Source organism: Canis lupus, chromosome 16 (genome assembly GCF_003254725.2).
Source record: "Canis lupus dingo isolate Sandy chromosome 16, ASM325472v2, whole genome shotgun sequence".
NCBI lineage: Eukaryota > Metazoa > Chordata > Mammalia > Carnivora > Canidae > Canis > Canis lupus.
The window spans coordinates 24,299,679-24,317,530 of NC_064258.1; the positions used below are offsets into that span (position 1 = coordinate 24,299,679).

General features: G+C 40.1%; 1 protein-coding gene and 2 pseudogenes across 2 annotated transcripts in view; all 3 read right to left on the minus strand.

Annotated features, from left to right (window-relative positions):
* Positions 1-12,534, minus strand: part of POLB (DNA polymerase beta) — a 29,239-nt gene extending 16,705 nt beyond the window's left edge. Inside the window, exons 1-6 of one of the 2 annotated variants that reach the window (XM_025441526.3) lie at positions 12,301-12,534; positions 11,904-11,961; positions 8,693-8,759; positions 3,286-3,360; positions 2,376-2,434; positions 463-512 (exon numbers count right to left, since the gene is read on the minus strand). In XM_025441526.3, the coding sequence (XP_025297311.1) occupies positions 463-512; positions 2,376-2,434; positions 3,286-3,360; positions 8,693-8,759; positions 11,904-11,961; positions 12,301-12,361 (370 nt within the window). In that variant the 5' untranslated portion in view covers positions 12,362-12,534. The remainder of the gene's footprint in view (positions 1-462; positions 513-2,375; positions 2,435-3,285; positions 3,361-8,692; positions 8,760-11,903; positions 11,962-12,300) is intronic. The other variant, XM_025441463.3, reaches the window with a different exon arrangement.
* Positions 3,428-5,405, minus strand: LOC118350970 (methylosome subunit pICln-like; annotated as a pseudogene).
* Positions 12,535-14,637: 2,103 nt separating the features above from the next.
* On the minus strand, positions 14,638-15,315 carry LOC112664586 (60S ribosomal protein L12-like; annotated as a pseudogene).
* Between the last annotated feature and the right edge of the window lie 2,537 nt (positions 15,316-17,852).

Here is a 17,852-nt window from a genome sequence, read left to right on the forward strand (position 1 = left end):
GGCTGAATGTGTAGGACTCTACTGTCCAAAATTTTACTGGAGAAATAAAGGCAATTTAAATCTATAAATCTGGGCAGCCCGGATGGCTCAGCGGTTTAGTGCCTGCCTTCAGCACAGGGCCTGATCCTTGGAGACCCGGGATCAAGTCCCACATCAGGCTTCCTGCATGGAGCCTGCTTCTCCCTCTGCCTGTGTCTCTGCCTCTCTCTCTCTCTCTGTGTTTCTCATGAATAAATAAATAAAATCTTTTAAAAAAAGATTTTCTTCTAAGTTACAAAACTAAGCATGTTTAACATAAGAATAAAACCTATACTTTATACCTATTCTTCTCTACTATAGAGTTAAAAAGAAAATCTTACCATTCCTTTTTACTAATTGAGAAAAGTTCTAGTCAGCTAGAGCATTAACCACTCTTAAAGAGCATATCTGACTTGGGATTGATGACCTATTGTACATACTCACCTTCTAATGTTTTAATTCCTTCATCTACAAACTTCCTTGCAGCAGATGGACTATAACGGGAAAAAAAAGCATTATCTCAATATCAAGTGAAACTCAGGACTATAATAACAAATAACCAACTATATCTGCTCTTCTGAAACAGTTATTATGGAGCTAAAAAAGACTTGCTAAAATGTTGTGGTTATTTTGGTGATTTTATTCAAGGATAAGCTGTTATAATGCACACATATTGGTGCGCCTGGATGGCTCAGTGGTTGAGCATCTGCCTTTGGCTCAGGGCGTGATCCCAGGGTCCTGGGATCAAGTCCTGTCTTGGGCTCCCCACAGGAAGCCTGCTTGTCCCTCTGCCTATGTCTCTGCCTCTCTCTGTGTGTCTCATGAATAAATAAATAAAATCTTAAAAAAAAAATACTGCACATGTACTTTATTCATAAAACAGACACACAAACAGGAAAACAGTTCATCCATTCAAATGAGATGAACTGAGGGCCTATTACATGCAAGATACTCTTCTAGGTGTTGAAAATACAGCAGGAATAAGACAAGTAAGTGCCTTGGTCTTACCTACTTACAACTCAGTGAGTAGAGAAAGAAAATAAGTAAGTATATAAACAAACAAAATCAGGTAAATGAATTAAAATAGGGGAAAGTGACAGAGTGGATGGGTCCTATTTTACATTGGGTAGCAAGGGAAGTCCTCTGAAATGGTATTTAAACTGAAATTTTAATGGCAAAGAGTCTATACAGAAATTGTGTGATACGGAAACAGATATTCATGGCAGAAAGGCAATGTGGCACATAAGAAGGACTGAACTGGCAGTCAGCAAACACGGGTTCTAATTCTGACTTTGCCAGTTATCCCACTTTCTGTATTCAGTGTTCTTGCCTAGAAAAAGAGTAAAGAACAAAGATGCTAAGACAAGTGCTAACATTTTAGAACAGCTTTAAGTCCCTAAGTTCATTTTCAGTACACTAAGTTTAAGAATTTAATATGTTTTAGAATAACTTTCATCAAAATGCTACCATTTAAATGAACAATCATCATATATCTAAAAGAATGCCTCATTCCATAAAGATGAAACTTAAGCAAAGCATTACAGCCTTAATGTTTTTGTTTTTCTAAGATTTTATTTTTTAAGTACCTCTATACCCAGTGTAGGACTCAAAGTCACAACCCTGAGATCAAGAGTCACATGCCAGGTGCCCCACAGCCTTGAATGTTAATCTTTATGTAGTCAAAAGTCAAAGAAGCCCCCTTTGGTATTAACTCAAATTTTAATATAAAGATTCTTTCTTTATAAGAATTGGGATGCCTGGGTGGCTGAGCAGTTGAGCATCTGCCTTCGGCTCAGGGCATGTCGGGAATGAATCCCACTTTGGGCTCCCCTTAAAGAGCCTGCCTCTCCCTCTGCCTATGTCTCAGTGCCTTTCTCTCTGTGTCTTTCATGAATAAATAAATAAAATCTTTAAAAAAAAAAGATTCTTTCATCAAAAAAATGCTTGGGTGCTTGTTCCAAATTTATAAGGTACTATGTTAGCTGCTATGGAAAAAAACTTTAAATGCTTAAGATAAGTATTGTGCTCAGAGAGGCAAAAGAGGCATAATCTGGAAGGAGTGATAAGATATACATATATCAAGTGTTAGCGGAGTTTAGAAGAAGATTATTTCTGGCTAGAGAATCAAACTGGTTCTATGAAGAAGGTAACATTTGCCTTGGATGGGCTTTTAAAGTAGAAGTATCACCTGAAGAACCACTCAGACATGTAAGATATGGAAGAGTGAGCCATAATGTCCAAGATACAGAGATGAAAAGGTACAGGTTTTGAAGGAGAAAACAAAATGTACTTATTTTGGCTCACATAAAAAATAAAACCAACCCTAGTACTGTGTCTGCTTAAAAAATATTTCTTACCCAATGCCACTAACTCGAGTCAGAAAATTGATAGATGAACTCGTGTCATCCTGCCGAATCTTTAAGAAAAAAAAAAAAAGTCTAATGATGTAGGAATGCTTTGAGGATCTTACTGGAAATATACTAGTCTCCTAACAGACCTGAAAAGCCATTTACATTTGCCTGGAAAAACCTGGGTGGTTATAGATAAGTAACAAAGCAGATGAAGATGTTTCATCTCTAACTTATCCAATACTTTAAAAAGGCTTATTTAAATAAATAAATAAATAAATAAATAAGCAAACAAATAAATAAATAAATAGGCTTATTCATAAAAGACTGTAAGTAGTATAATTACTACCAGGGTGAAATAAAACTATAAAAATGCTTCTGAGAATTTAAGAACAGAAGTTCTAAAATATAACAATCTTTTATCAAAGTGTATAATCTACCTTCTGAATGATGCTGAATATAAGGAGCTAATTCTATCACATATGTTAACAGTCTCCAAAATGCCACATAAGGGGGATCCCTGGGTGGCGCAGCGGTTTGGCGCCTGCCTTTGGCCCAGGGCGTGATCCTGGAGACCCGGGATCAAATCCCACGTTGGGCTTCCGGTGCATGGAGCCTGCTTCTCCCTCTGCCTGTGTCTCTGCCTCTCTCTCTCTCTCTCTGTGTGACTATCATAAATAAAAAAAAAAACAAAACAAAACAAAAAAAAAAAACAAAATGCCACATAAAATATGTGAATATTTTACAGGAACAATATTCAAATTTTAAAAATAGAACACTGAAAGCCATAAACTCCACTTTTCTTTTCCTTCTTAGTTTCACTAGGTAAATGACATCAGTTACCCTGCAATGATGCTTCATGATAGTTGCTATAAAGGCAGACACTATAATCAAATAATCAAACAAGTTAGAATTTTACCTTTTCCAGTTTACGTAATTTTCCAGTTGCTAAAAATTCATCAATCTTTTCAGCAATTTTTGTTCCTACTCCAGGCTAATAGAAAATTAAAAAAAAATCATGTAAATATAATGCTTACCAAATCACTCAAAGCTAAAGTAAAAAATAGGAAATGAAAAAAAAAATGATCATAATGACTAGTTTTAAAACAAAGGACATAGAAAATTGAGCTGTGGTGAAAATTTATATTCTCCCAACAAAATCCTTATGTGATTGACAAAAGAGAAGCTCTAAATAAAACAATTCTATTTTTTTAATAGAAAACCTAGATTTATTTGTTAAACTATTACAAAGGCAAAACAATTATCATTGAAGTACCATGAGGTGAGGACTTCATCCCAATCACGTTTTATGGAAACTGGCCTAAGAGGTTAGAAATTAAAGACTATAACCTAAGAGGTTATAACAAAACAGACTGGTGAAACATGGTAAAAGAAGTAAAAGCTAGTCAGAAGCATCCATATTAGTGGTATTTCATGTGGCTAGGATATTTCCCAAGAGGCTCTCTAAAGACGCCTAAATGAATTAATTGGATCCCAAATTAGTAAAAAGACCCTAATACCTGTGAAGAACAAGCAGTGGCCGATTTCTCTGAGATCTCTTTGTCCTTCTTTTTAAGGGGTAAGGGAATCCTTAGGCTCTAAAGGATATATCTTAGATTCAGCCTCCCTCCTTCCCATCCAGTCTACCTATGTCTTCAAGCACCTGCGCATTCTTACCACGTAGGCCTGCCAAGTTACAGAGGATGCATATAGTGAAAGCAGGAACTATAGGCCTACTCAGAGGGTACCTGGTACCTATACACAAAAGTTTTGGGTAGATGATAACTACAAATACCCTCTTGGTTAAGTTAATTCACCTTTGTTAATAAAGGTCATAGTTTCTTCTGCTGGTGACAACTTTTTGACTCAGTATATAGGGTCTCAAAAAAAGAACTGGTTCAGGTAAATTTTGGAGAAGGAAAAAGACTTTCATCAACACCCACTCCACAGTAGAAGAGGCACCAAATTCTTTAGTTCTTTCCTAGTTATGAGCAGAATCCCATAGCAGCATAAATCACCTTCAGTGATCAACATCTGCATCCTCAAACTGTCCAGCAACTGTTCGTGTAGTGTTTACCTCCATCCCATCTTCATAATCTCTGACTGAATCTTCTGTCCGGACTCCAGCCATGTTATATTGGCTGCTCACAGACTGAGAAAGCATTCCTTCTAATCTCTCCAAGGTGGCTTGGCCTTCTGCTATTAAATGGGATAATCCTTCTTCATAGGTATAAAATGTAGGGAGGTCTCCCTGCCCTTGTTCGTGTGCTTCCACATCATATTCTTCTCCATCGTAATCATCTGAATCTTCATCCTCAGGATCAGGATGCAAAGCCTGGCATTCACACATTGCCATGAACATTGCCTCCAATGCTGATTTATCACTAGACACAAATCTAAATTCAGCAATAGGTTCAACATCATCATCACTGTCTTCTTCTTCAGCAACAGATTCTTTTGATTCTTCTCCAAATTTACCATTCACCATAATATACAAATGCTCTCGTGGATAGGCATTTAGGTCCCTGGACACTGCATGCAAGCTAATGGTGGGGTATTACAGTGAGAATCTTAATCCAGAGCCATCTAACCAAGACAGGCGGCTCTCAGTGATGTAGAGCATGCTGGTGCCGAGGGCCCTTGCGGTTCAGCACAGCCTGGGTTTCTGGCTGCTGCTGCCGAAGCCCCTTGGCTGAGCCAGGTGGTGGAAAACTTTTGAGGAAGCTCATTGCAGCAGGGAGCGGAGACACAGCTAACAAAACAATTCTAAATGACTTACTTTTTTAAAACTAATTTTTATTGTAGAAAAGTTAGAAGAAATAGTCGCATAATGAAAAAATATATAAATCACTTGTTAATTTCATCACCCTGACAATGAAAATAAACTGTAATCTTATCACCTAATATCTGATAGACTTTTCTGCTTATATACATAAGCAGAATTATATGTGCATGTACATATATACGTATATATGTATACACATATTTTTCTTACAAAAACAGAATCACTCTGCTTTGTACTTTAACTTAAAAACTTATCATGAACAAATTTCCTATCAATATATGAATACAACTTCAATATACTTAATAGCTGCATGGTAAGTCATTGTATGACTTTTTCATAATTTATTTAACAAATACCCTACAGGTGACATTTGGATAGTTTACGAATTCTGAGATAACAATGTCATGAACTTTAGAGCAGAGGTCCTTACGCTTTTGCATCATCATCACCTTGGGGACATGTTAAAACACAGAATGCCAAGTCGCAACCTAAAGTTTCTGACTTAACAGGTTGTCTGTCTGTCTTTTTTTTTTTTTTTTTTTTTAAGTAAACTCTACACGCAACATGGAGCTTGAACTCACGACCCTGAAACCAAGAGTAGCATGCTCAACTGACTGAGTTAGCCAGGTGCCTCAAAAGGTTACATTTCTAACAAGTTCAGGTGCTGCTGCTGCTGGTCGAGGTACTGCAATTTGAGAACCACTGCTCTAGAACTGCACAAACATGATAGTCACCAGCCACATGTGACATTATAAGTTTACATTATTAAAATTTTAAAAATTCAATTCCTTAGGGCAGCCCAGGTGGCTCAGCGGTTTAGCGCTGCCTTCAGCCCAGGATGTGATCCTGGAGACCGGGGATGGTGTCCCACGTCGGGCTCTCTGCATGGAGCCTGCTTCTCCCTCTGCCTGTGTCTCTGCCTCTCTCTCTCTCTGTCTCTCTCATGAATAAATAAATAAATAATTAAAAAAAAAATTTCAATTCCTTGGTCACATTAGCCACACTTTAAGAGCTCACCAGCCAAATGTAGCTCATGGTTACTGTAATGAACAGTACTGCTCTAGAATATAAGTCCTATGAGAGCAAAGATCCTGTTTCCTCTCCTTTACCTTGAACATGTGGATAAATACCTGGCCTATAGGTGCTCAAAATTATGAACTAATGAATCCTTGTATACATATATCTATCTCTACCGGTTTCCTCAAGATAAATTCCTCAAAGTGGAATTGCTGGGACAAAGGATATATATTTTGCCAACATTCTGCCAAATCATCCTTCAGAAAAGCTGGAAATCACCAAGATTTCCATCATTAGTAACTGAATGTCTTTTTCTACACCTCTATCCATACTGTATACTATATTTGATAGTTTGATAGCACCATACAGCATCTTGTTTTAATTTGCAACTCTGTTTATTAGTGAGCTGATCTTTTTCATGTTTTTGATCCTTTTTATTTTCACTTTTCCCCTTTAAATAAGGGCTTTTATAGAGTAGTTACAGGTCACAGCAAAACTGATCACAAAGTAGAGTTCCCATAGGCCCCCAGCCCCCATACATGCACAGCCTCCTCAATCATCAACATCGCCCACCACAGTGCTACATTTGTCATAGCTGATAAACATACACTGAAGTATCATCATCAAAGTTTACATTCCGGTTCATTCTTGGCAGTGTTGGTCCTTTTTAGTTAAATGTTCAAATGCATCAACATCTGTGCCAGTCATTTCCTACTGTCTCTTGGCCCTAAGTTCACCCTTCTATATTCTTGATTTATTTAATGATTAAGTGTTCCAAGACTACTGAATGCATATTCAAGTTCTGAAAATAGCAATTACCCGATAGAAGGGAACAAGATATAGGAAATAAACTAGAAAACGGAAACTGCTCAGGTTTCTTATTTCCTAGGTCAGAAGATTCATCCTGACCTAAAGTAATTTAGGCCCTGGCTACTTTCTATACCTAACGTTAAAGATTAAGAGGCAAACACTCACTCTGGAAACATCAGATTTCTAGAATTTTTGAGAAGCACTCATATGTGCCGAACAGTAGGTCTGTGATTTTTAATACAATACTGGAAAGGAATAATGATGAGATTGTCATATTAAGTCCAGTCTCATGCAAAAGGAATTTTGCATTTTTGTGTTCTTTTTACGGATATACCATAAGCTCAGATTTGGGATAAAGTGTATCAGAGCTTGTCTAAAATTTAAATCTAATAAATGAGTAGGCTACATACAGTTAACATAGAAAAAGAAATTCTTTTTTTTTTTTAAGATTTTATTTATTTATTCATAGAGACAGAGAGAGAGAGAGAGGCAGAGAAAGAAGCAGGCATCATACAGAGCCTGATGTGGGACTCGATCCAGGGTCTCCAGGATCACGCTCTGGGCTGCAGGTGGCGCTAAACCACTGTGCCACCGGGTCTGCCCGAAAAAGAAATTCAATAGTGATATAAGGCAAACAGAATGGAAGCAGAAGTACCTCCTGAAGTTAATAATGCGGGAGTTCACCAACAGAAAAACTCAGAATCAAAATCCAATGTATTTATAACTTTCTTGGCTAGCCTATTTGGGGAGGATATACTGACACTGAGAATTGTTTATAGCACAAAGAATTTAAAACCTGTACACCAAGGCATGGTCAGTATTGAGTAATAAATTCAAGATGAAGATGTAAAACATGATTAATACAGAAAATCTGTCAATCATAAAATGTACAAGATTTATGGTAATTTTGTGACCCTGAAGGTGAAAATAATAGGACAGTTATGGTTCATACTCTGAAGGCTCTCATGAGAAAATTAAAGACAATCAAATGTTGCTACCTAAATTCTAGAGTGCTTTTGTCAACAGAAGAAGGTGAACTGTGAGGACCTAGACTAATCAGAAGCCATGTCAGTTTGACATCTTTAACAAAAGACAAATAAGATTCAGTCCTCAAGTTTGAGGAACTTAGAATCTTTTAGTGAGATTTAGATGAAAGAGAACAATCTACCAATAGGTAGACTTTCCTAGGATATTCATAGCAATATAATTGTATTAATGTAAAGTTACTAAGACATGACCCTCTAGGAACTATGACACATACTGTGACACAGCATACAGGGCTTTAAGGAAAATACAGAGAAGAGGGCTAAAGGAAATAGTACACAAAGGGGCTTAATTATGTGATTAGTAGGTAAGATTTCCTTGGGAACACTAACTCATTAACTCACATAAGTTCCTATACCTGGGGATCAGACAAAGATAGCTGGGATCAAAACAAGCCAATACCATTCTGTCACTATACTGTTCTTGAGAGCTGACACTCAAGCTGAAATTTAATGTAAGTACATATATATATAGGGCAGGGTATAGAAAAAATTTAATTACATATATATAAAGCAAAATTTCAATCCACACTCCCCAGTAAAAACAGGAGCAGTAAAATCTGCCAGTGTGGATGAAGGCAGCTTCAAAGAGGCAAATTTAGTTTTCTGGGAATCCACCAAATTTATATACATGTGTGAACTCTTCAATTCAGCTTGCTCACTAAACTTACCAATTTTTTAGCTTCTGCTCCACTCTTTATTTTGTGTGGGTACTTTGCTATCACAGATGCTGCTTTTCTGAGAAGAAAAAAAAAAGAAATTCAGTTAGAAATCCAGTGAAGTCTTAATTTTTCTTAAATTAGAATACACACACAAATATGCAGCTTCAACTTTTATGACAGTAACGAATTTTCCACATTTGTGTCAAACTTAAAATAACTCGAGTAAGCTGACAGACCACCTGCATAATTTTCAGAAGTATCTTGAAAATCCTCCCATTTGAGGATAATTTTACCTATATATTTATAATTACGGAGATTCATCACACCAGTAGCTTTTCCTTTTAGGGATTAAGCTAGTTTTTAGAAGTTGTTCGTAACTCTCATAAAAAATGTGCCACCTAGTGGTATTTGGAATACTAGATACCAAAGTGGCTTATGGATGGCTATGGGGTTTTTGTTGTTGTTGTTGTTTTTAATATTTTATTTATTCATGAGACACACACACACAGAGAGGCAGAGACATAGGCAGACTCCCTTCAGGGAGCCTGATGCAAAACTCAATCCCAGCACCCTGGAATCAAAGGCAGACAGACGTTCAACCACTGAGCCACCCAGGGGTCCCTTGCTATGGGCTTTTTTTAAAAAAAAGATTTATTTATTTTAGAGAGGGGAGAGAGAATGATAATAAGAATGAAAATGAGAGAAAGAGAGCATGCATGTGTGGGGGAGGGGCAGGGAAGGAGAGGGAGGGGGAGAGGGAGAGGGGATAGGGGAGTGGCAGAGATGGAGAGAGGGGGAGGGAGAGAATCCCAAACCGACTCCACTCCAAGCACAGAGCCTTACACAGGGTTTGATCCCAATACCCTCAACAGAAACCAAGAGTCGGACACTCAGACTGCGTCACCCAGGCGACCCTGGATGGCTATTTTTACTTATTTTTTAAAAGATTGATTGATTGATTGATTCATGAGAGACACAGAGGGGCAGAGACACAGGCAGAGGGAGAAGCAGGCTCCCCATAGGGAGCCTAACGTGGGACTCGATCCCGGGAGTGGTGCCCCTAGATGGTTAGTTTTAAATTCAGAGCTTAAAACTACAACTGCATTCCCCTATGTCCTTATACATATTTTCTTTTTCTTCATTGCTCATTTCAGTTCCACATAAAGCACTGGCCTATGATTCTTGCCCATCTCCACGCACATTCAGCTCAATAATCTGGTGACACACTGGACACACCCTGGAGTATTTGATGGTCTCTGGTGTATAATTTCAATGCTAAATGCAGTTTAGCAGAGAGGCTGATAAAAGCAGAGTACATCTAAGTCTAAAGCATAAGTATTGGGTAGTCTTTGCTGCCTTGGTTTTTCATATTATTCTCGTACATATAAGCTTTTAGATTTGGATTTGAACTTCTCTATTACTGAGGATGAGTCTGGAAAAGTAGGTTGAGGGCAGTTTACTGAGGGAATTGTTTCAGTAAAGAAAAGCAGTTCCAGACAACTTGGCATTATGGGGCCTGAAAGGAAGAATTAAAGCATGAAAGGCTTTTTGTATGCCACCACAATGCATTTGGGCTTTATCAAGGTAAAGAGGAAATATTTAATTATCTGATATGGAAGAATGACAGGATCAGATAACTATTTTCAAAGGAATACTTTGGCCACAATCAAGAGAAATGTTTCATCAGGGTAGGGAAGTGCGTGCAGGCATCACCTGCTTTTCCAGACTTACTTCCCACTCAGGCCATACTCCATAAACAAAGTGAATTACTGACGTCTGGGAAAATGTTATACTCCTTCAGGTCTCAGTGCCTTGGCACATTTTGTTTCCTTTCTCTAGACTGTTCTTCCTTTCACTTATCCCCTGACAGGCTCCTTAAAAACTAAACACCTCCTCTCTGAAGCCTGCTGTGACTTACACAGAATATAATGTTGTGGGACTCCTGGTGGCTCAGTGGTTGAGTATCTGCCTTTGGCTCAGGGAATCATCCTGGAGTCATCCCGGATCCAGTCCCACATCAGGCTCCTGCATGGAGCCTGCTTCTCCCTCTGCCTGTGTCTCTGCCTCTCTCTCTGTGTCTTTCATGAATAGACAGAAAAAATATTTCTTTTAAAAGAATATAATGTTGAATATGTCTCTGATTTTTAAATCACCAAGTGATGATAGTACAATTACTTTAAACAGGAAGTTAAGAGGGATAAGGAAAGGAGCATAATCCGTTTTTAATTATGTTGAATGGGAAGGGAAGTATTGAGCTGAACTCAACTTTGAAAGGATGAAGATAAAGGTAACAGAAACCTAAGAATCTGGAGAAAAGCCCAATGAGATACAGATTTGGAGCCAATTGACATAACCAGTATCCAAAGCCAAGAATGGTAAGATTGCCAAGGAAATTATAAAAGTGCGAAAAAAAGACTAAGGGCAGACCTCCAGGAACTACTGTCATTGAAAGGAAGATATAAGAGGTGAAAGAACAGACAGGAGTGCCATCCTAGAATTCAAGGGTAAGACTTAAATGGAATGAGCTAATGGTGAATGCCAATGAGAGCCCAATAAGGTGGGATGCAGGTGAGAGCACCTTCAGAGAAATGGTGGGATGGAAATTATACCACAATGAGATAATGAATGATGAGGACTGAGGAAGTCCAAGCAAGAAACACAGATTATTCAAGAAGTTTAACTGTAAAGTGGAGAAGAGAGACAGCACCTACCTAAAGGGTAAAGGGAAGACAAGACTGCTTTGTTTTTGCTTTTAAGAGCTGAGGGACTTGGACATGTTTGTAGGCTGAGGGGCACAAATAACTGGATGTGGGATTATCGGCTGCCATAAAGGCTCTGGTGAGATGGACAAGGATGAGAGCCAAGGATCAGCCAAACACTAACCAGAATAACATTTCACAGCACAGACCTAATCCACTGTCTTTCATTATGGCTTAAAATCAAACTCCATTTTCATCAATTCATATTTGATGACGGGAAAAATACATTATCAGCTACACCTGTTTTCAGTTAGAATTGGGAACTCGTCAGAAACGATCCTTACAGAGTTCTGCCCAAGTTACCCCAGAACGATCGCAGTTAGGTACCACCACAGAGCCAATACCCTCAGTTCTTGCTTTATTCGCCTCTCATATGGTCCAAATATCTACTGGCCCCTCGGCCCTGTTAACTGCCACACATCCCAGGACGCACGCTACCAGAGAAAGCTGCACGGGCCCACCTGTAAGCATTGTACTTGTGGATTGCCTGGTTCACGTTCTTCTCAAAGTTTGCGAGTTCTGCAAAGGCAACAAGAGGCTCGGGTGAATAAGAACCACGAATAAACAAACGAGAACTGAGCTTTCCAGAGGGGGTGTAATAGCGTCTTAAGGGGGAGTGACACCCCCCCCCCTTGTACGCGGGCCAGGTCAACCACAGCCCCAGCGGTGACACGGGGGTCCCCAGCAGGACTGACATTCAGCCACCAGCAATGGGCGGCGGAGGAAGATCCGCACGGAAGACGACCCGCTGCAAGGGGCTGGCCCCATCCACAGGGCTGTGGGGACCGCAGAGAAGCAAGGGAAGGCTACGAGACCAGAAGAAAGAAGAAAGCCAGCAGCGCCCGGCCCGGTGCTAACCTGTGAGCATGTCGGTGATTCCCCCGTTGAGCGTCTCCTGCGGTGCCTTCCGTTTGCTCATGGTGGCCTGCACCCGAGGACCGCAGAGTGCTCAGAGTCGGGGCTGGCCCCCTCTCCCAGCTTCAGGGAGAGGCCGGGACTTGGAGAGAGGGGCAGGACCAATTCAGCCCCGGCACAACCAGCGAGACCCACTGAACAATGGCCGCCTCTGACAGGAGGCGCGGCGCACGGCGCGCGTCATGGCGTCACGCGCCGGGGGCGTGTCGAGAAGGGGCGGGGCTCGGGGCGGGGCTCGGGGCGGGGCTCGGGGCGGGGCTCGAGCGCGGTGCCGGAGAGCTAGGCTGGGATGGCTGGACCGAAGCTCGTGTTTGCTAACTGCGTTCCTGGAAGAAGACCTGCATTCCTAGAAGACATTATGTCTCTATTCCCAGTACACTTCTCTCCCCAGAAGGGGAAAAGAAGGCATCGACTTTGTAAAGTCAAAACGTCAGGTGGTGGGTGGGAGATAGCATACCAAAGACTCCTCTTGTGCATGTATCATATGTGCACAGAAATAGTTATTGAATGCATGACTTATTATACGTGGTAAGAAACGAACATCTGCATCATATTTACTGTCCACATTTTCTGTAAGAATGTAGTGCCAGTGAACGGTGCAGTGGAGTTTCCTATCTCGGGTGCAGGCAGGAGCCTGGAACGAAATTTGCCAATTACAGGAAAGCCTCCTATACTAACATATTTAGTGGATATGCCAATCAATGTCAAAGGTATTTCATTTTTTTATTCCCCTGCCTTTTGCAGTGGGGGCTAAAGAGGGGGGCGGGGGAACAGTGGAAGAGGAAAAGTGCTTAACCTACATAATAATAAACAATGAAACTGTCGTTAAAGCATGATGACCTGGGTGCCTGGCTGGCTCAGTCCCCGACTGTGAGCGTGCCACTCTTGAGCTGGGGGTTGTAAGTTTAAGCCTCATGTTGGATGTAGAGATTACTTGTACTATAAATACAATTTATAGGAGCACCTGGTTTGAGCATCTGCCATTGGCTCCGGTGGTGATCCCAGGGTCCTGGAATGAGTCCCTGCCGCGAGCCTACTTCTCCCTCTGCCTATGTCTCTGCCTCTGTCTCTCATGAATAAATAAATAAAATCTTTTAAAAATAATAAAATTTAGGGACCCCTGGGTGGCTCAGCGGTTGAGCGCCTGCCTTCAGCCCAGGGCATGATCCTGGAGTCCCGGGATGGAGCCCACATCAGGCTCCCGGCATGGAGTCTGCTTCTCCCTCTGCCTATGTCTCTCTCTCTCTCTCTCTCTCTCATGAATAAATAAATAAAATCTTTTTTAAAATAATAATAATAATAAAATTGATAAAATGGAAATGTGACATCAGCAATGTTTTATTTTACAAGTGTGTCTCCTGGGTTCATACTGAACTGCCAATTCCAGGCAATCGCTTTGTATGGAAATAAAACTAAAAGCTTATTGCAAAATAATACACGACTATTGTAGAAATATTTGAAAAGTGTACAAATGGGGGCAGCTGGCTGGCTCAGTTGATTTAGCATCTGCCTTTGGCTCAGGTCATGATCCCAGGATCCTGGGATGGAGCCTGCTTCTCCCTCTGCCTCTGCCCTCTGCTCATGCTGTCTCTCAAATAAATAAGTAAAATATTTGAAAAATATATAAATGGAGAAAAAATAAATAATTATCTCACCATCCAGCTCAACCATGATTAATTTTTTTGCGATGTACTTCTAGTCTTGTAATCCAGTTCTTTAAAAATTATCATTATTTTTCAACAATGAGGGATCCCTGGGTGGCGCAGCGGTTTAGCGCCTGCCTTTGGCCCAGGGCGCGATCCTGGAGACCCAGGATCGAATCCCACGTCGGGCTCCCGGTGCATGGAGCCTGCTTCTCCCTCTGCCTATGTCTCTGCCTCTCTCTCTCTCTCTCTCTCTCTGTGACTATCATAAATAAATAAAAGTTAAAAAAAATTCTTTTTCAACAATGGAATAATGCTTTAGATACAAGCGATTTCTTTGATTAACAAGGTTGCGGTTGGTTGTTTTTTCATAACATCATTGTATATCTTAAGTTATGCTTATTGGATATTTGTGTTTCTTCCTTTGTGAATTTTCTGTGTATCTTTTGTTCATTTTTCTCTTAGGGATAGTTGTCTGCTTTAATTTGTTAGCTCTTTTATATATAAATACTAATCCTTTATGTATATTGTATGTTTTTTGCAAATATTTGTATTTCTCCAACTTGTACTTTGCCTATTTATTTACTTTTTTATTTGGTTGTCAAATCATCCTTTTTTGAAATATTTTCCTTTGTAGTTAACTAGCTAGACATTCCATCGCACTACTGTTGATGTCATCTGTGATGTCCTGAGGGTGGCAGCCTCAACATTGTAGCCCACAGCTGGGCAGTCGCAAGACATCTTTAAAGGTTCTAGAGAATTCTCTGGCTAAAGATCACTGAAGCATCTGTCGGGCAATATTGGCAATCTCAGCAAAAGTGACATTTCCACTGTGCTTAATGTTTTTCTGCTTCTTTCTGTTTCTTGGTGGTTCCTTAAGGGCTTTGATAATCAGGACAGAGGCAGAGGGTAACAGTTCAATCTGGGCCTGTCTATTCTGAATGGTCAGTTTCACTGTAATCTGCAAACCCTCCCAATCACTGGTTGCCTTGGTGATGTCATCACTTTTTTTTTGGAGACAGACCCAGGGGGCTGATCTTCAGGGCCAGGGCAGACTTGGCACCAGCCTCACTGCTGGTGCATCTCAGGTACACGACTTTGATCTCGTTGGGGTTGAACTTAGGCGGCATGGAGGAGGCGGCTGGTGTTGGTGTCGGATGAACAGAAGACAGTTACACCTTTGCCCTCTTTGAGTCAAAAGCTGAAAAGGTACCTTGCCTTTTTAACACAGATACTTAATGCCTTAATTCCCATCTTTGTTTAGATATATGAATTGTCTTAGTATTTTTCCCAGTTCAGCTTTTTTCCTACTCAATCTTTATTCCAGGCCATATTCATATTATTTTGTTCGGAAGAATGATCATCCCTCATTAAATTAAGAAAGTTTTTATTCAGAAGCGCATGAATGGCTCAGGTAGTTGAGCATTGACTCTTAATTTTGATTCAGATTGTGATCTTGGGATTGTGGGGTGGGTTCCAACCCCGAAGTCAAGCTCTGCCCTGGGTGAGTGAGGAGCCTGCCTGGGGACACTCTCTGCCCCTCCCCTGCTCATGCTCTCTCTAAAAAAAAAAGAAAAGAAAAGAAAAGTAAAGTAAAAAGTTTTTATTCACCTTTGAAAAATGAAAGTTACAACTTTAGGGAACTCTGGGATTGTTTTTTATATAAGTATTGTGTTCTATATGAGTATTATGCCATTTTTATAGGAGTATAAAATACTCATTGTATGTGGGTAGTATATATGAGGATTATACTTTTTAAAAATCAGTGCCTGGCAGCCCAGGTGGCTCAGTGGTTTAGCGCCACCTTCAGCCCAGGGTGTGATGATTCTGGAGACCCAGGATGAAGTCCCACGTCAGGCTCCCAGCATGGAGCCTGCTTCTCCCTCTGCCTGTGTCTTTGCCTCTCTCTGTGTATCTCTCATGAATAAATGAATAAAATCTTTAAAAATAAAAGAAATATTTTTCTTTTATTGAGGGTGAGGAAGATAGTGTTGATGGTACAGAGTGAGCAAGGATGAGAATGGCAGATCATGGTACCAAGGATCGTGTAGCATGCTCAGTGGACACAGAGGTGGCCAGAGTGGTGGTAGCAAAGTGAGAGCAGAAAGTGCCGCTGAAAAAAAAAAAAAAAAAAGAAAGTGCCGCTGAAGAAAATTGTAAGTATTCCGGATCTGGATATATTTTGAAGGTTGAACCAACAGGATTCATTGGATAAATTGGGTGTGGGGTATGAAAAAAAGAGAGTAGTCAGGGTGAATCCATGGCCATTGAACTAAGTAACTGGAAGAACAGAGCTGTCATGTAAGGAGATAGAAGACTGTGAAGAACAAGTTTGGAGGGGAAAAAATCAAGACTTGAGTATGGAATGTGAGATGTATACCTAGCCTGACAATGCTGAAGGGACAGTGGGATATATTATCCTGGGGTTCAGGAGAGATATCCAAGCTGGAGGTATAATTTTGAAACCATCAGCATCTGTATGGTATTTAAAACCATGAGGCAGGAATAAATTGCTTTGGGAATATGGCTACATTAGAGAACTTCCTTGTGTGTGTCTAGAATTTTAGAGGTCAGGGCAAGGTCACAGAATCAGCCAAAAAACAGGAAGAGCCACTGGTGAGGATGAACAGGATTAGAGTAGGTAAGGCATGTAAAAACACTTTCAGAGAGAAGAAACAGTATGGTGTATATGAGGAAAATAGAGTATTGGACAGAAGTTGGTGGAGTACGAGGTTAGGAATCAAGATGAGTGTCATTGTAAGCCAGGATGTGGAGACTAGACATTGGTCTTTGGCGCTGTAGAGTCACAGAGGGTTTCAAGCAGCCAAGTGACATTTTCCAATTTTAACTCTAACAGCACTATAGAGGATGAATTTTTGTTAAATGGGAGATGTTAGACACATGATCTTAGCCAAAAGGCCGAGAAATAAACAGGAGATGTTAGAACCAGGAAGACTATTTAAGAGCCTAAGACAGGAGAGCATAAGAGAGGAAAATGTTTTTAAATGTAAGAGGTGAAAAATAGGCAGGTCTTGGAAGAGAGGAGTGGGGAAGAGTCTAGCATGATCACTAATCTCTGCCTCACAGGACTTAGTTGATGGCAATGTCATTACTTGAGATCACAGATATACAAATAATAGGTTTGGTAAAGGGGGAGAGAATAAATTCAGTATTTTTGAGGTACTTAGTTATGTTTATGTTTACCACATAGGTAAATATACATATTTGAAGTTTAGGGATATAAATGTACCATCAACATAAAAGTGATAAGGAGGCCACGAGCATCCACCATGGAAAAATTCAACATTTCATTTCAGTTTCATAGAATATGCATTCTATTTTGAATCCCCATGAGAAAAGTATAGGCCCATTTAAAATATAAAAATAAATGTAAACATCTGAAATAAAATATTAAGCAACTGAATTTTTTAATTTTTTAATTTAATTTTATTTCATTTCATTTTAGAGCAAGAGAACATGCTGGGGGTGGGGGGGAGGACAGAGGGAGAGAGAGAATCTTAAGCAGGCTCCACACCCAATATGGAGCCCGACTCAGGGCTCTGTCTCAGGACCCTGATCATGACCTGAGCCAAAATCAAGAGTCACAAGCTTAACCGACTGAACTACCCAGGCACCCTTAAGTGACTGAATTTAAAAACCAACAATTAGAGAGCAATGAAACTATTCTGTATGATACGATAATGGTGGATACATGTCATTATAAATTTGTCCAAGCCCATGGAATGTACAACACAAAGGGTGAACTCTAATGTAAACTATGGACTCTGGATGATAATGATGTGTTAGTGTAGGTTCATCAACTGTAACAAACGTACCATTCTGGTGAAGGAT